Consider the following 19,830-nt stretch of genomic DNA (forward strand, 5'->3'; position numbering starts at 1 on the left):
GGGAATCCTCTCTAATCCAAGCCATAAAATACAGAATGAAATGTAGATGCTGGTATGCACAGCCAAGGGAATGGACAGGACAGGTTAAAGATTCTACTCCTATGATGCAGGCTACAGGCAATATTTTATGCCTTCAGTTCTGATGGTCATACAGAGAAAGAAAATCAGGCTGGTAGAAAGTATGCAATGGGAGATTAACAAAATAGTGAGGGGAATGGAGGAACAGGGGTACAAGGAAAACAATTTAGCAAATAGGCACTTTGAGAAGTACATATCTTATTCTTACTGGCAAATGGGAAGGGCAGAGATAGAAAGACTAATGGTGTGGAATGGGTAACTAGCAATTAAAGGAGGGACGACTTGTACAGTACTGCGGCCCTAAAATCACTATCAAAGGGAGTATAGAACAGATTTCTTCAAGGACAGAGACTACACAGAAGGGATGGATCGGCGGTTGAGGCAGAAGCAAACATGCGCATGTGCTAACTTCAACACAATGGACTTGACTCTTTACTCCTAGGTCTCCATCTCCGTTTAAAAACACTCTGCAGGAATGTTGGTCATCTCTACTTAGAATAGGGCTCAGGCGAACTTACCAACATCTTTTCACAGGATGCTGGCATAGTGCTCTGTAACAAGACTAGTGTATTACTTCAGAGGGTTTTCTGCAGTAGCTGCCACTAACATTGGGACACTTACGAAGACTAGAATAAGCAAATAAGTTAATTTTCCACTGATGTCAACAAAAAACAGCTGTGTAAGAAGTTACCATAACTGCAAAGTTCATGATAAAGACTTCAGACGTGGTAACATCTGCAACTGAAGCTGCACAAGGGTCAATACCTTGCCTGAGTTTTTCATGCTTACCCCTCCTGGCTAAACAAATGCCCTCCCACGTGGACATCTGTGGAGACATCTGTGGTAGAAAACAACCAACCACCTGCACTAGCTTTACTTCTTTCCTGTAAAATGACTGGGCTGAGACCAGAGCAAGAGCCAACCATGAAGCATATGCACTGAAAAGCCCAAACATAAGGGACCTCTCAGCTCTTCCCACGCTCTCCCTCTCAATGGATACTAAACAGAACTTAAAGAGGGGGTAACCGTGTATTAGGCAAAGGGTAGGTGACTAATCACCAAACCCAACCCCCACAATGGCTATAGAAGAAAAGAGGTACAAGAGGCTGGGGGGGGGGGGTTACAGCAACAGTTAAATATTTTATCTACAACTATGCAAAGTTCCTGCACAGCTATATTATGGTCTTACTGCTGTTCACTATTGCAGTAGTGATAACAATTAGGAAAATTTCTAGGTCTTCTGGACTAATATCTGGCTATGGCAAACCCTGCTCTGGCTCTAGAGAGAATGTCCCTTTTACAAGATTTGAACATGTTGTGGAAAGATGACCAGACAGCTGCTTCCAAGACAGCACAAGTGTTAAGCCATACAAGGAAGGCAGAAGGAGTTACTGTGGCTTTTGCAGAATAGGGTCTTGCATGCCTTGGCAAATTCTGCCATATAGCAGAGGGAAATACAGTGAGACAGCCATTTAGAGATGGTTTTATTTAAAAACAGGCCCAACTTCCCCATGGTTTGCAAAGGTTATTAAAAGTGGTTTAAATTCACTGTGGCTTTAGTCCTTTCAAGGTAAAATTTCAGTTATGTATATCCAGGGTGTGTAAGAACCTTCCCCCACTGTTCTTGGGGTAAGACAGTATACAGGATGATTAATGGCTCCATTTAGACACTTCACTTACTCCAGAGTAAAAGTGTGGGTATTGGTGTTGAGTTGCTCAGTCTCTGTGGATCATGAGAAAGGCTGTTTGCAGAACCCATGTAGTTACATTCAGAAATATAACATCTGAAAGTAAAAAAAAAGGGTTGGGCCTTCTATTTGGTATCTATTGCTTAGATCTTCAGGACAACACTCCTGTCCTATGGTTATCTAAATTTTCAGCCAACTGTAAACACTTATTAAATCTTCCACGGACTCAGTTCTTCAACATGGGTTAGACCACATTAACAGCTGATGCAAGGATCTCAAATGTGAAAAAATGTAGTGCAGACAATTTTGTTAAACATTTACCCATATTACATGGGTGACACCACAGCAGACATCACCATAAGGGACCTAAACATGCTTGTTGGCAATTCTACAATTTTTGATCACGTCTCCACAGTAGTTTGGAAAGCCCTCTATCTGGTTCATTTAAATTTCCAAAGGCATCTCCTCTAGATCCAAAGTCATCCCAATTCCTCTCAATAGGCCTACTACTGAATACCCCTTTTGGCATGATTTGTCTAAACATGTTGTCCAACTGAAATACCTGTGGTCTCAAAATTTTTAATTATTGGGACAGACTGACCGCCCCCTCTCTGTACTTGGCATCTTAGACTCAGAGGATCTGTTTTTAGTCTTTTGAGCCAGGAAAGATAAGACCATCTTTGATCTACTCCTCACAGCGAATGGTTCCTGAAATACCCAGTTAAAGGAATTGAACCTTCAACAGATAGGATTCTGGCATAATTTTTCGCAGACCAACATACTCACACCTCGAACAAGTTTCCACTACATGTCAAACTGCAGTAGTACTACACTCAAGGTAAACAGACAACTGGATCTGTAGCACTGAATTATCTGCCTCCCTATCTTATGTTGTCCTACTTTAGGCTGGAGGAACTTCTGTTTGCGGTTCAGTGGCAAGGTTGCAATGGTCAGAAAACTGATTGCCTAGTACTTGCATATGAATTTATGCAAGTAAGAGCCTGCGCTTCTAATATCCTCCAAGTAGATACATGGTCACCAAAAGATTCCTTCACAGTCAAACATCTCAGTGGTGCAGTGGCTCAAAGGGTGGCAAAATTAACTTCACCGCACAGTTGCGGTCCTATGGTGGAAACCACCTCCTTGGGGGACCTCAAGAGCAAGACCTGAGGAATTTTACCTAGCAGGGAATACAGGGAAGGAGGATCCTTCGAGGGAGGGACAGGATAATACTGATTTATAAAGATATGAGAAGTATTTACGCAACAGGGACATTGGAGTCCAATTAGAATCTAGGTCCTATGTCTTGCACCAAAGGGAAATCTACTCATTTAGCTAGGCATGGATTTTCTTGTGTTAAGTTTCCTAACCTCCCTTAAGGTACAAACACATCCTCAGAATATGCTAAAAGGGACTTATTATAGCTTAACCAGTTAAGTGGACTAGACTACTGACCCTTTTCAGCCACAACCCAGGCATTGAAAACAGTATACAAAAAAAAACAGAATGAGATAATGCAACAGCTACAAAGTAAACAGAATACAAGGGTGAAGCGTATGCACCTCTATAAACTATATAGAGTAAAGGGGATATTCAAGTTGTGCCAAGCTTTATTTTGTTGTAGTCAAGCACTCTTCTTGAAATATTTGCACATGGTTTCATTGTGCAGGTGAGTTTTTGATGGTTTAAAAATGTGTCCCTTTTGATTTTAGCTGAAATGGGATCACATTCTGCAGGTGGGAGAAAGCTTTATCACATGCTATAGTTTTAGATGGAGGTCACAGAAGGATTAGATTATTGATTTGATTTTCCCTATGGCAGTATATTTGTTCTCTTACTTGGAGATATCTTCCTAGAGGAGGACAATATCCTGTTTTTAGGACATTAGCTAGTAAGCAGCTCAAGAGGTGTGTCGGTGGAAGCCAGTGGGCATCCTCTTAGTTGACAGTGATGCATACAACTAGCTAGACGAGCAAATATGAATTTTGTTCTGTTATTTATATTCTCAGTGTGTTATATGAGTGGAGAGTAATTGTTGGCAAATGGTATTCAAGTTTAACAGTACATTCTTGTCTGTCTGCTCTCACTATATGTGACAGGAAGTTTGATATCTTGCAGTAAAGTTTTATCAAGGAATACTTTACCTGTGATATTATGGGGGTCTAGGGTGAGTCCCAATCATATTCAGTAAGCTTGTGTATAGTGTTCTAGTTATTAATTTTGATTTCTGGTAAAGGAGATTGGTGATGCAAATATTGCATTTGTTCAAGATTAATGTCTGTGGGTCTAAATGAAGATCAGAGAAGTTCTGCAGCTGAAATTGAAGGTCTGTGATTTTTGTTAGCATACAATGAAGTTTGAAGTAATTTGCATACAATATAACTTTTAACGTTGGAGGATCTTAAACAAGTTCATTTATGAATAATGAAAACAGAGATGGTTCAAGAATTGAGCTGCGGTACACCAGCATTGAGGGCTCCTTTATAATAGTGCATGTTAAAAGGTTCTATCCAGCTAGGTATTGCAAGTGCAACTTTTAAACCACTGGATGGCACTGTCTTCAAAGCTTAGTGCTTTTTAGTTTGTGTAGCAGTAAATTGACTGTCCATGTCAAATACTGCTGCAGAGAGAAGTCCATTAACAATGGCGGAGTAGATATTAGCAACAGTGAAGGGCTGTGGTGGTGCTAAATGCAGTTCTGGCGGTCGTACACTGCATCAACTAAGAGGCTATCAGAACACCAAAGCTGCTATCCTTAAGGTTTTTCAGGATGGGATGAGAGAGTGAACCCTTGTTTTAAATTAAGAGGCCATATGCTAAGGTAGTAAAAACAGGTTCTGTTCATTAGGGAGCTGAACAAACAGGGAGAATCAGTGCTGTCTAGGCCTCAAGGATGCTGTGAGCAGCATTTCTGGCCACTCCTTTATGTTCTATTGTACCAAGAGGAAACTAGAGAAGACAGAAAAAAGGTTAAAACAGATCTTCCCACCTTATTGAAGGGGTATCTATTACCTACACTCCAGTGGTTGGGGTTCTGGTGCAAAATTTTAGCAGAGTCTTGTGCTGAAACAAATTACTACTCCTGGCACACCTCATCAATGGGTCAAATGCAGACAACCCTATTCAACATTCACTGGGGAGTCTGCCTATGTTCTGCTCAAAAAAGTCTTTCAAAGATATTCCCCTGAGAAGGTACTGAGATGCCCTGAGGGACATAACTGCTGGGCCAAAGTACCATGCCTTCATAGCCAGTCTACATAAGGGATGCCAGTCTACATAAGGGATGCCCCCCCCCACTTGTTCATGTGCTACATCACAGTTGACACGAGGATACCAAAAATACAGCCAACATATTTGATACTGGCCTGCTTTTAACTCACTTTTAAAATGCAAGTAATCTTAATTTCCATACAGTGCTCCTCCCCCAGGCTACATCTAAGGGGTAATATGGCAAATGTCTGGCTGTACTGGTCTAGTTTGAATGGGAACACCATTTTATGTTCACCTGTTAATGCAATCATAAAAACTCTCTTGCTACAAAGCAGCAGAGGGGCAGGGCTCTGCAGGAAGCTGGCATGCTGGTCACCACTGTTTCTCAACCACCACTACAGTTTCTCATTGCTTCTTACCAGGGAGACAAGGACAGCAGAAACACTGCACCCAGTTCTGAGGAATTCAATGACAATAACCAGTATCTGCTGTTCTCCTGACGTGAGCTAGGACTTCAGAAAAGCACAGTCTCTGATAGAAGAAATGTCTGCTTGAACTGTTCAGAAGAGCACCCTCAAACTTAGCTTCTTGGGATGTTATCACCTATAAGTTGAGCAGGTCAAAAGTCACAGACTCAGTCTGGGGTAAACTGTACAATTGTCTGCACAGTCTGTTAGGAACCTCTTTAGGTGGTTATGCAAGCAGGGGTAAATCTTGATACCTTTTCTATGCAGTAGGCAATTAATGCACTTTATAAACACTTGGTGCAGTAGATGACCACCTGCTTTGAATGTGAAGCATTGCTAGTCTGTTCTAGGTACAAATATGTGGAGGTAGCCATTGTCTGGCGGAGGGTAATTATGTGATATTGAAGGATTAGGGAAGCCACTAAGGCCTGCAAGGCTAGCATTTTATATTCTGGCTCTAGTAAAAATCTGTTCAACCTTCTTAACTTAAAGACTAGCCCGCAAGTACCATCTTTTCTTTGAAGCAAATAGTCCTGAGAAAACTTTCTTGAACTAAATCTCTGTAGCCCTTAGCTTCCTTACTCACTGTACGGGTCTAATTGTATGTCTGTTAGGTACTTACAGGATGCCTTGGCCTTTCTAGAAGCCTGTACTCTTGTCTCAATATTCTTAGGTCCCAAAAGTCTTTTGTGATCCCCCATTCTTTTACAAACAGTTAAAGATTACTCTCAATTTTTGAATGGATATGGGGAACAGGAATTTTGTAAGACAGTGGGGTAAGGTAGGATTTCAGAAATGTGGACAGAAAAGCCCTGTCACAGCCCTAGGCACAGACTTCCCCTTCTGGTTAGCTTGAATCCCCACCCAGCACAGCCAAAAGTGAAGAAATGTCTGCATTTGCCTTACTGCCAGTGGAAGGGACAGCTCTTAGAGCAGCTTCCCTATTTAGAAGGACAGTGTGTATATGTGGGTGGGGGCTATTCCAGACTATATTCTGTTCCCCTTTTTGCCATCTTCTGAAAACATCTGCTCAACTGCCCCAACCCACCCTCCCCTCATGAAGCTACTGTGCAAGATAGATCCTCCATCACCGCCATCCTTGTGATGGTGCTTGCTAACCTGGGAGGTAAGGCTGCACAAGTCCAGCCCTTGCTCACGGACTTCTTTCATTTACACAGGCTTGTGTTTTTATATGTAAAAACACAGGTATCCACAGATGACTACTGATGTCATACCAGTTCTAGTCAGGGTGTGCAGCCTTCTCTGGTTCAGATAATTCTTGAGACTGTTTTCTACATCATGGTACTGCTAATACCAGCACTTTTGGAACTGAAGGTGACACTGCAAAGACCCTTACACCACAGCAAATGGTTATGGTTCCTACAAGTAACAATTAACTTTAAAAAATTACCTCTCTCCAAGTCTAAACTCCTTGGTTAAAAACAAGCAAATAAAAAGCACCATTTGTATCTTACAGGGGTAGTCTGACCTGGCTTCCAGAGTACAGATGGAGTGAATGTTTAGTACTCACAGACTTAAAATTTTTTCATACAGCAAGTAAAACACTGATGACTGAGCAAATGTACATTTCTCATACCACAAGTACGAGGACATCCAGGGAAGGGTTGAAAGCACTGGAAAGTCAGGCCAGACGTCCAGCCTTATGTGGCAGACACCCCCCAGTGTTCTTACTACTGCAACACTGAACCACACAATTATACTTTATTTCACAGTTGCATGCCAGAAAAGGTCTTGTCATATTGGTACATTGACATTTGAAAAGTCACAGATACAGACAAGCCATAGGAATAAAAGCCTACCTTCTGATGGCAGTGATACTGAACCTCCACTGGCAGGTTGCTAAACAAAAGAAAAAAAAACACAGTAAAGGACAAATCAATTTCCTTACCAGTGTTACATACTAATTTAACACAGCTTCTCTTATTCATCAAATACAACCACTTGACCCCCCCCGGTTGAAATATAAAACTGTCACACAGTCTGCCAAGCTCGGCAGAACAGTAACATATCCATCACCTTAAGAGAACCTGTTTCTTGGGATTCTACATTATAGTTAGTCTGTCTCATAAGGAAGAATGTTTAAAACTGCAGAAAATGCCTATTTTGTACTACTGGAGTGTTAATCAAATAGAGATCTGTACTTCCATCAGTTTTACAGCAAAACAAGGACAATATTGTTCAAGAGTTTGCATGCGAGATCATTTCTTCCCCACTAACAAAATATGAGTTTGTAGTTCTTTGCAGATATTGATAACACATTAGAGATAGTACCCGTATTTGTTCAGCACTAAACACAATTTCATGAAACTGCCACACTGCAGAAAAACTGTACTAAATCCTAAAAAATGTTAAAAGATCTTAGTTAAATGAGGATTGCTCATATAGGAGTTAAACCGTTTCAGTAGGTATGAAAGATTTCTGCAGCAATTCTATATTCTACAGGCTTTTCTCCTTTTGGTATACATACTACAGTTTTCCACAGCACAAAACAAATAAAACATGCTGCTTTATTTAAGTAGATAATAAAGCAAGTTTCTCATGTCAAATACATCCCAAATTAGGGAACTACGATCTAAAATGTATGCTAAATAAATTGCAAGCACTTTCCTTCAATGGTGCATAGCTTAGAGAACAAGCAGTTAAAAAGTACTGCTGCTGGCTATGACTTGGCAGCTTTAACAAATCAAGAAAACGTCCTCCAAACATACAGGGTTTTGATTTGAGGTAAAATGCCAAACTTGAAAATGTTTGGAATACCATAAACCCTATTACAACCTAGGCTGTCAGTTTCAGTAAAATGATAAATTAAGAGTAATATAAGTTACAACTCTTCTCCACTTTGGACCCACCAGAGATGAGTTTATACTCATTCTTGGTCAGCCAGGAACCACTATTACTTTCTATATTAGTGTAAATGTGCAAGTAGAATTGCTAGTCTGATAAAAGAATGGTCCTTAGTGCAGAAAAACAACTCTGGAAAGCAGAAAGATTAGTTATTCCCCAGGCTATTACAGATGAAAAAATCTTCAGTCGCCACACAATAATCTAGTAAAATTGCCCAATAAAGGGCCAGTTAATGTCAACTCTGACAAGAGCACACTGCCTGAAAGAGATAATTTTGAATAGTTGTCTTACACATTTAATGCACTGCATTGTACAAGAGAAGGGATCCAAATGGAGAGAAGTCAGCAAGCAAGGGAGAGTAGGGAGACTCCCCCACTACTGGATCAGTAATCAAGGAGCCTCAATCATCACCACTGGCACCAGTGGGGGGGGTGTACGTTGGGAGGGTAACAGGTACACACAGTATTTCCAGATGCAGCTATCTGCATCAAGTGCAATTTCCCCTTAAGAGCACACAAAGACCACAGTCAGTCCGGGGCTGATTTCTCCCTCTTTCTCCAGATCCCCAATAAGACTTCCCACTAGCACAGCTATAGAGTTGAGATCTCAGCTGAGTGGCCAAGCCAAGACCTCCAGCACCCTTCTCTGTCCAATCAGTGCTTCCTGTTCAAGTAGCTGACACTGAGGTTTGATTTACACACACAACTGGGAAAGGTTGGCACAGGTTTACCAGCTATCTCCCTTTAGTCCAGACTATAAGGTAGTTATCACTATCACCAGCCTTATCAGCTACTTTAAGGCCCTTAAATACAAATGTTAGCTTGAATAAGATTCAAGGCTATTAGGAGTATCTCACCAAATAAATATGCAAGTACTCTCAAAGCTTAAATAGCTCTAGACAGATCAGCCACAATGAAAGGTCTCAATACATTTAATAAATAAAAGAATAATAAATATTCAGTGACATCAGGTTTCAAAACCACAGGAAATATTTAAAACACTGCTGGCCAGTCTCAAAGAAAAAAGCTTTGCTATATTCCTCTGATGGTATCTCAGAGAATTACCATACCCTAGCTAACTTACTTGAGTAAGGCAGACGTGGCGAGTGGATCTTCTAGTTGTTAGGTCAAAGACAGAATACAGAATGTTGTCTCTCACTCAGAGATCGCTCAAATTAATATCTCCAATATTACTGCTGGGATAGCTCGCAGAATGACAATTTCTTGCCATCGGACTCTATCCCAGGTGAAACCCCCACTGCTGGAATCTAGCACTATTTAGCATCTACCTGTGAAAATACACAGATCTCAGATCTTTGGCAGATGCTGGAAGTCAAAACTGTAGCAATAATGAGTTCACTCTGAACATAATACAGAAAGCTTCTCAGCACAGACACGGTCGGTAGCTACCATAAAGTAATTTAATTTTAGCTATTTTTCTGAAGTTTTGCTGGACTGAAGTTAATCTCCTATTCCAGTTTCCAATGTTAAAATATATACATTTAAACAGTTACAATAGTGCATGTACATTTCTGTTCTCTTCCAGCAGGCCACACTGTGGATACATTTCAAGCACAAGCCCTCTACTCTACAAAATCTCTCTTCAGCACACGTCTGTACAAACCATCTTATAGAATAAGAAGTTATGTACCTACCATAACGTTCCATGTTAGTTGTCTTCATCTCGCCTTCCTTCTTGCTGGTTGGGATCGGAGCCGATCCTCGGCTCCGACTCGGCCATCTTCAATAGCTTGAGAGCTGTTTACTGGCTCGAGGCTACCCCTTATCCCATAATGCCTATCGATAGCTACCCAGATTGCGTTTGAAATAGCTAAACCAGACATAACATAATAATTCAGTTAAGAACCAGCTGACTATCTGCCATATTTCTCTTAGGTCAGAAAGGGACACAAGAGAACACACAGCCAGTGAAACAGAACAAACTCCTCTCGGTCCACTAGGACAGGGGGATGGAGGGTGGGACGCAAGAAGGAAGGCAAGATGAAGACAACTAACATGGAACGTTAGGGTAGGTACATAACTTCTTAATGTTAAGTTGTCTACCTCGCCTTCATTCTTGCTGGTTGGGACAGCGTCCCTAGCACCTAATATCCTGGGTGGCTCAGTGGAACAGACTCTTCAGAACAGTGGAACCAAAGTCAGCTCTGGTCCTGGAGACCATATCCAACTTGTAATGCGAAATAAAGGTATGAGGGTTTGCCCACGTGGCAGCTGCACAGGATCCATGGGCAACCTAGACTGGAAGGCTACAGAGGTGGCCAAGGCCCTAGCAGAATGACCTTTCGGTTTAACAGGTAACTGTTTGTTCCTTAACTGATAAATGAAAGTAATAGCGTGTGACAACCATCTGGACAAGGTTACCTTGGAAACTGGGAGGCCCTGTTTGCCCAAGGCGTAAGAGAGAAATAGTTGGTCCGATTTCCTTACTTCTTTAGTTCTGTGCAGGTAAAAGCGCAATTGCCTATGAACATCCAATTGGTGTAGTTTGTATTCTGCCTTGTTGGTTATGATTAGGGAAAAATACAGGAAGATCTATAGATTGGTTGAAGTTACTTTCTGAGCAGACTTTAGGGAGAAAGGAGGGATTAGTCCTCAGAGCAACCCTGTCCTTATGAAAAACCAAGTAAGGAGGACGAACACCTAGCGCCTGAAGTTCGGAGACGCATCTGGCTGAAGTAATAGCTACCAGAAAGAGCATCTTCCAAGATAGGAACTTGATACAGCAAGAAGCTGCTGGTTCAAAAGGGGGCAGAATTAAGGAGGTTAGGACTAAATTAAGGTCCCAAGGTGGAGGGGGATCTCTCACTGGAGGCCTAAGAGTCGCCCCTCTCAAGAAAGCTTTGCATAGCTTATGAGACAATGTTAGAGTTCGAAAAACCAACATGAAAATTAGAAATGGCCATTTGTACCCTGATCGTAGAAGCAGCGGACCCGGAATGAAACAGCAGAGCTAGGAATTCCAAGATTTCGTGGACTGGGGCTGAGAAGGGATCCACATTCCTAGTAAATGCCCAACAAGAAAAAAGTTTCCATTTTCTAGCATAAGTTTTCCTCGTTGTAGACTTGTGTGGACACGATAATGTCTCGGACTGCTGGGGAAATGCTGGGAAACCTGGCTAAGGTTGGAAGTGGAGCAACCAAGCTGTGAGCTGAAGGGCTTTTAGGGATTGATGCAATCCGCCTGATTAATGAATCAGGAGGTCTGGAATTGGGTCCAGAGTCCAGGGTTGATCGAGAAGGTAACTGTGCAGGAAGGGAAACCATATCGGTCGAGGCCAGTAGGGAGCAATGAGGATCATTTTGCAACTCAACGATATTGTTTTCTGTATAAGTTTGGGAATCAGGGGGAATGGAGGAAAGGCATAAAGAAGTCCCTGGGGCCAATCATGGACTAGAGCATCACTGGGTGTGTGACCCAAAAGCGGGAGAAGGGAGAAGTAGCTGCTACATTTGCTGAAGGGGGTGTCAAAGAAATCGCAGCAAGGCTGTCCCCATTTGCAAAAACCAAGATTCGCCATATCCTGATTCAGAGACCACTCGTGAGGCATTAGAATATCTCTGCGGAGCCTGTCTGCTATGACGCTGGATCTCCCAGGGATGCGCTTCGCAATCAGAAAATGTTGGGAGGAAATCGCCCACTGCCAAAACCTGAGTGCTTCTCGACATAGGGGGTAGGACCTGGTTCCACCCTGCTTGTTGACGTACCACACCACTGACATGTTGCCCGTTTGGATAGCAATGGTCCCAGGAGGAAGAGAGCCTCGAAGGGCTTGCAATGCCAGGAGCATGGCTCTCATTTCCAGGACATTTATATGCAGATGGTACTCGTGTGGTTGCCACGTGCCTTGGACTGTCCTGCCCAGATAATGCCCCCCCCCCCTATCAGGGAGGCGTCTGTTGTCACTGTGGCTACCGGAGGGGGTTGTATGAAAGGCCTTCCCTGAGTAACTAGTGGGGAGACCATCCACCAAGAAAGATGCCTTTTGCATGCGTCCGTGATCATGATCTCGTGTGTCATGGGTAGCTCTTGGAAAGACCACTGAGTGAACAGAAGCCACTGAAGAATCCTCATATGAAAGCGCGCCAGTGGGATTAGGAGAATGGCTGCTACCATGGAGCCCAGAGTTTGAAAGATGTACCTGACTTGGATCCTTTTGCTCTGCATCAGAACCTGTACCGGTTGGCAAATTGCGGACACCCTTTCTGGTGGTAGCCTTGCAAACATATCCCTTGTGTCCAAGTCTGCACCTATACAAGTTCTAGATTGACAGGGCAACAAGGCAGATTTTTCGAAATTTATTGTGATGCTGAGCTGTGAGCAGATTGAGATTGTATATAGTCTCGTGCTTGTATGAGTTGATGCCTGGTGGTAGCAGTAAGGAGCCAGTCGTCTAGATACAGAAACACCTGGAATCCTTGACGCCTCAGGTGATCTGTGACCACTGCCATACATTTGGTGAACACCCTGGGGGGCTGTGGTGAGACCAAAGGGCAGAGCTCTGAACTGATAATCACTGGCCCCCAGCCGGAAGCGAAGATATCTTCGGGAGCGCCTGTCCATCTTTATATGGTAGTACGCGTCCTGAAGATCTATAGAGCACATCCAATTGTCCTGACCCAGAAAGGGTAGAATGGACTGTAGCGTGACCATCTGAAACTTCGTTCTTTGTAAAGACCTGTGTAGTCTGCTGAGATCCAGAATCGGTCTCCAGTCCCCTGTCTTTTTTGGTACTAAAAAAGAACCTTGAGTAAGTTCCGGATCCATGCTGGTCTGCTGGGACTTCCTGGATGGCTCCTTTTTCTAGCAGTTTTGAAACTTCTATTACTGCTTGCCCCCTCAAATTGGGTGGAACATCTGGGAGGGTCTTCCTTGACTGTAAGGGGGGTTGAAGGAAGGGGATTTCATAACCTCCAGATATAATGGACCGTACTCATCTGTCTTGTGTTAAACTTCGCCAGGCTTTTGGGTACAGCAAAAGTCTTCCCCAGACTGCCTCCAGAGAGGAGCAGCTGGGCAAACCCTTCAGGGATGCTGAAAGGGCTTAGAGAAGGATTCTCTGTTGCCCTAGTTCTGCGGACCCCCTCTGCCACTAGGGCGGCGTCTATTATTATTTTGGTTCCCCCTCTGCCTCTGGAGGGAAAAAAATCACTACGTGTGTCAGGCAAGGCTCCCTGAGATTTACGGAACCACATCTTGCCACTCTTCTGACCTTTGGGGTAGGGTCTAGAGGGAGTGGAAAAATGGACTCCCACAGCAGAAAGTCTTGCCTTCTTGCTCACACCTAGTCAAGGTGTCTTTCACCTGTGGTCCAAAAAAGAAAGGAACCAAAGGGAGTGTTGGTGAAGGATGCTCGAAAGGGTTCCGCAAAATTACACAGCCGCATCCAGGCAAGCCTCCTAAGGGCCACCCTAGTATCAGCGGCTCTACTCGCCCCATCGGCTGCACAGGAAATGAGCCTCATGGAGGAGTTAACAGAATTAGGCGTTGCTAGCTGGGAAGCCACCTTAGCTTGCGCTCCCCTCAGCTGTTGGATCTTGGAGGGCATCTCCGAGCTCTTTAAGGAGATTCCTTTGAAGGCGAGTAAAATGACGCAAGTAGTTCAGTGACCTCAGAGAAGGTCGCTGAAGCAAACATTCGCTTCCCATATCTGTCCATCGTCCTAGACTCCTTGTTAGGGGGATGGACAGATGAAGAGGTCTCTGCTAACTCTTTTTTTTTGTAGCTGCTGCTACCACCATAGCATCAACAGGGACACCTTTCATAAGGAACTGTTTATCCTGGGTTGCTGTAATAAATTTACCAGGTCTCCTCGGAGTTGGTTCCACTGTATCCGGAGCTGACCAAACCTTTCGAGCCACCACAGACATAAGTGGATCGAAAGGCGGAGACACCTAGGAGGTGGAAGGTCGGGAACCGAAGGCATCCAGAAATACAGACTCATCTTCAGAAGGGGCTAGGGGATTCCAGTTCCCCCTCTGCTTGAGCATCACCAGGATGTCTGTCGAAAGATTTTACTCTTCTAACATATTCCGGAAGAATCACACCAAGTTCTTGTAAGCAAGTAAAACAGCTTTATTTTACATGCATGATGACAGATACATGTAGTATAGTAGTATCAGTAGTACTAACTTCTTTGTACTTAGGGTTCTCCTTATACTCCTGCACATACATACCATACACGACATACATTTTAGGATTGAATTTAAATTTTTATTTTTTGTTTTACCAGCCAGTACCACAGTTCCAGTACCACAGTTAATCTTATTATCAGCAGTTTAATATTAACTTTGCATTCCTCAGTGATCAACATTTTTTTTCATTTCATTTCAGTTTACGCAGTGAACATTTTCTGCTTAACCCTTTAATGCTTAATAAAATATGTTGATACAAAATATATTTTTCCACAGTACAATGTCCCAAAAGGAGACATCCTCAGAGGGGGATCTCTGGGACCCTTCCGATTCATCTAAGTCTGTATCAGAAGTGACGGACTCAAGGGAGTCAATGTGCTTCCTCTTGCACTTCTTCCGAGGGGACTCCTCTGAAAGATCAGGGGAGGCCTCGGAAGAAGAGAAACACCCAATGGGGTGTCCTGGAGCATCGGTTCCCTACGCTTGGGGTCTGGAGGAGGAGCAGAGGTTGGCACAGGCACTACAGGGGACGGAGCCGGTGGGGCTGATAGTGGAGTTGACTCAGTGGCCAGCACACTCCGCATGACATCGGAGTCCCTGCCATGATGCAGAGAAAGCTCCGGTTCCTAAGAAATAGGAATTTTTCTCCGCACCGAGGGGGACTGCTCCGAGGCCGATGTAGGAGCAGAGCTCACCTGCGCCAAAGCTCAGAGGGGGAGAACCGGGTCGGACAAGGGTCCGATGCCACTCGCCCCCTTGGAGCCGACGAGGGAGCCCCGGCACCCAGATCCCTTGATGGACGGCACCACCGAGGGAATCTGAGCAGACGTTGGAACCAAAGGAGATAGTGTTATCGGAGCAGACGGTTCCACTACTCGAACCCCAACAAACTCCGGCTCAGAACTCATCGGAGGAGGAACATCGAGAGAAGTGGACGGAGCAGATACCTGTTGAGGAGGGCTAGACAATAACTTGGCTAGTGCCTGCGACTTAAAAACCTACTGACCACTCTCTCCACATCGTGGTCCGAAAGCCTAGAGGACGGAGAGGAGTGAGAGGATCGGTGACTGCGCTCGCTCTGAAGTAAAGGGGACCATGGAGCTGAATGCACCGATTCAAGTGAGGGGGACCTTATCCTCTTGTGGCTCTGCGACGGCTCCGAAGCCTCTGATGGAGCCGACGGGGAGATGGTCTTGTCTGTGCCAGCTGGAACCGACGTGGAAGGTAAACCCTGAACCGAAGACGGCTCTGAACTTGGAGCCGATGGCTTTGTGGGTTTAGGGGATTTCACAGGCTGTGAGCTCTTGGCTGGTGAATCCTGGGGTTTTAAAAGGCCCCTAAGAATAAGCTTATTCTTACGCTCCTGCAGGACTCTTGGACTAAAGGCATGGCAGATGGAACAAGAGTCCTGCAGGTGCACAGCACCTAAACAATAGACAAGAAGTGTGCCCATCTGTCAGAGACATTTTCTGACAGCATGAGTCACACTTCTTGAACCCAGAAACCTTGGATTCCTTTGACATCCTTGAAGTAAGGAAAAACAATTATAACAATAATGCTTATAACAATAACAACCAGAAGCAAAAATATAGTCTACAAAAAATACACAACAGTAAAGACTATAGCTAAAGGTTTTTTTTTTTTTTTTTTTTTTTTTTTAAGAGAATAGGAAAGCCTCTAACTTAAACAGCTAGCCTATAAGAGAAAGGTAGAAGGGAAAGCCTATAACTTAAACGGCTAACCTGACAAGAGATAGGGGAGAGGTTAAGTTAAATGAGTTCTACAAGAAAACAGGAGGGATACTATGAGGTAAACAACTATCACAAAAAGTACAGTTTTGTACCTACCATAAATGTAGATGTTCGAAGATCCACATTGCTGCAGTCCTTACACTTGGGTAGTCCGCTGTCCGGTCGGGCCCCCGAATATCAAAGTATAAGGCTGACGTCAGTCAAGGCGCATTTGACTGACATCAGGACGTCAGGGTACAAATGCGCATGACCGACGTCATATCCTCAGTCTTTTCTTGCCCCAGATGTCAGAAGACCCTAAAAATAAAGGTCAAAACCAAAAGACAGCAAACAAACAACCAACCATCCTAGCACTAAAAATATGTACAATATATACAATATATACAATATACCTCATACTGACAACCCAATCCACAACCGCCTCTAACTACAGAGGGAAGGAGGGAGGACTGCAGCAATGTGGATCTTGAACATCTACATTTATGGTAGGTACAAAACTGTACTATGTTCTTCATCTCACATTGCTGCAGTCCTTACACTTGGGTAGAATCCCAAAGCAGAGGTAAGGGAGGATGGCCAACCTATAAGGAAGCCGGAGCTGCCAAAATGCCCTGCAAAACAGCAGTGGCAAAACCAGCCCTGGATTTAGAGTAAAGTGGTAGGTGATAATGCCTAGAAAAAGCATGCACTGAACTCCAAGTAGCTGCCTCCAAAATATCCTTAGTTGCCACCCCCCTCAAAAAGCTGTCAGTGGCAGTAGCCCTAGTGGAATGAGGCCTAATCCCAGCTGGAATCTCCTTGCCATGATGGGAATAACAGAAAGCAATGCAAAACCCAATCCACTTAGAAATAGTTTGTTTTGACACAGGCTTGCCCTGAGAACTCAAAGCAAAAGAAACAAACTGCTGAGACTGCCTGAACCCTTTAGTTCTGTCCAAATAATATCGCAACTGCCTGTGTACATCTAAAGTGTGCAAAATCTTTTCCCTTTATTTTGGGGATTTGCATAAAAGTAGGCAAATGAATAGTTTGGTTTAAAGCCACACTAGAAACCACTTTAGGCATAAAGGAAGGATTAGTACGTAAAGATACCCTATCCTTATGGAAAATTAAGAAAGGCTCAACAGCCATAAGGGCCTGCAACTCAGAAACCCTTCTTGCAGAGGTAATAGCCAACAAAAAAGCAGTCTTCCATGATAAAAACTTTAATTCAGTAGTAGCTGCAGGCTCAAAAGGTTGTAGAGTGAGTTTCTCCAACACAAAATTGAGATCCCAAGCAGGAGTAGGAGCTCTTAGAGGGGGACTTATATTCTTTGCCCTCTAAGAAATTGCTTGAACAAAGGATGAGAAAACAATGGTGGGTCACAATTATAGTGAGCGAAATTGCTGCAGCATGAACCTTAATAGAAGAGAAGGACAAACCTTTGTCCAGTAACTCAGTAAGATATTGAAGAGCCACTTAAATTAGGCCCAGAAACATCAAAAGTGCTTGCTGCACTCCAAAATAAAAATCTCTTCCATTTATCTGCGTACACTTTCCTTGTACTAGGCCTTCTAGCTTCCAAAATAACATTCAAAACTTGCTGTGGAAGTGGAGGCCCACTATGGTTCAAAACAGAATATGCCAGGCTGTTAGGTGCAGAGAGTGAAGCTTGACATTGAGCAGATGACTGTTCTCCTGAGACAACAGGTGTGGAATCGAAGGCAAAGGCCATGGAGGCTTCCGTACCAGGTTTCTCAGTAATGGGTACCAATGCTGTCGAGGCCAATCTGGAGCTATCAAAATCATCCTTGGCTTGTCTTGTCTGGCCTTTAGTAGTACCTTTGGGAGGAGAGGCAGAGGCGGAAAGGCATACACATGAAGATTGCTCCAACTGAAGGAAAGAGCATCCACTTTCCAAGCTGTGGGATGAAACCTTTTTGTGCAAAACTTTGGCAGCTGGTGGTTTAGAGGAGAAGCGAACAGATCTATGTCTGGAGTTCCCCCATGACACTATCAATTTCTGAAATACATGAGGATCCAATTTCCACTCGTGGGGATCCATAATTAGATCAACACATCTGCTAAGGAGTTCTGTGCTCCCGGCAGAAACCTTGCCTGAAGATTGAGCTGTAAACTTAGAGCAGTCTCCCACAAAATCATTGCTTGCCTGCATAGAGGATAAGAATGTGTTCCCCCTTGCTTGTTGATGTACCACATGACAGTTGTGTTGTCTGTTAGAATCAACACCTGCCCTGGAAGAAGTAAATCCTTGAAAGCTATTAATGCAAACTGGACTGCTAACATCTCCTTCAAGTTGATATGTAGATGTTGTAGTCTGGCAGGCCACTTGTCTTGTATCCATTTTCCATTTAGATGAGCTCCCCAAGCTTTGTCTGAGGCATCTGTCGTTAAAATCTGACGGGCGACTGGCCGGGTCACAGAGAGTCCCTTGTTTAGGTGACATTCCTGAGCCCACCACAAAAATTCCTTTTGAATGCAAGGTATTATTTGAATGACAGTGTCCAGATCCTGGCAGTGCTGTGTCCACACATTTTTGAGATACCATTGTAGCTTCCTCATATGCAGTTTGGCATTGGGAAGCACCAGAATACAAGATGCCATGAACCCTAAGGCTTGAAGGACTGTCCTTGCAGTCAGCCCGGACTGATGAGATAGTTGATGGAAGTAAAGGGAAAGATTCTCTTGTTTGTCCGGGTTAAAAAGGCCATCTGGGATGCTGTATTCAGTCTTACACCCAGAAAGCACATGTCCTGAGAGGGTACTAGACTGGACTTTATTTCGTTCACAGAATACCTAGGCATCTTAGCACTGCTATCCCATATTCCAAATGATGAAGAAGCTTCCTTCCTTGAGCCAGAATCAGGCAATCGTCCAAATAAGGATAGATCTGAATTCCTTTAGCCTGAAGAAAGCTATCACTGGAGCCAGAACTTTCGTGAACACTCTGGGCGCAGTAGATAAGCCAAAGGGCAATGCAGAGAACTGATAGTGAGAAGTCCCAGCTCGAAAACGCAGATACTTCCTGCAACTTAGTCTGATAGGAACATGAAGGTAAGCCTCCTTGAGATCCAAAGTTACCATCCAATGATCTTTGCCCAGCAGAGGTAACAGCTGCTGTAACGCCAACATTTTGAACTTGGGAATGTCCAGATAAGTGTTGAGGATAGATAAATCCAAAATTGGTCTCCACGTGTTCCCCTTCTTTGGTACTAGGAACAGGCGAGAATAAAATCCTAGGCCCACTTCTGGCACAGGGACCGGCTGTATGGCCCCTATTTGGAGTAACAGAGAAATTTGCTTGTGAGCCTCTATTCTTTGTTGAGGAGGAACGTCTGGCATGCCTTTGAAAGGAGGCAAGGTATGGAAATAAAACCTGTAACCGTGGTGTATGATATCCAATACCCATTTGTCTTGGGTAATTAAACTCCAATTTTCTTTGAAAAGTGCCAACCTTCCTCCAAAGGTGCTGCCAGACGAGAAGGCTCTGGCAGCTGAAAAGGTCATTGGGTCTGTTTAGAAAGGACTGACCCCTGCCCTCACCTGAAGACTGTGCAGGAGAACTCCTGTTCTAGGCCTGAAAGAGCCCTGAGCTCTGCCCCTACCACGCCTAGATCT

At 43.8% G+C, this 19,830-nt stretch overlaps 1 protein-coding gene across 1 annotated transcript in view; it reads right to left on the reverse strand.

The window, feature by feature from the left end:
• Positions 1–19,830, reverse strand: part of PPA1 (inorganic pyrophosphatase 1) — a 316,559-nt gene that overhangs the window by 15,839 nt on the left and 280,890 nt on the right. Inside the window, exon 10 of the mRNA XM_044056626.1 lies at positions 7,264–7,303. Coding sequence (XP_043912561.1) covers positions 7,264–7,303 — 40 coding nt within the window. The remainder of the gene's footprint in view (positions 1–7,263; positions 7,304–19,830) is intronic.

This window comes from Protopterus annectens, chromosome 14.part0 (genome assembly GCF_019279795.1).
Source record: "Protopterus annectens isolate FY-2018-M chromosome 14.part0, PAN1.0, whole genome shotgun sequence".
Lineage (NCBI taxonomy): Eukaryota > Metazoa > Chordata > Ceratodontiformes > Protopteridae > Protopterus > Protopterus annectens.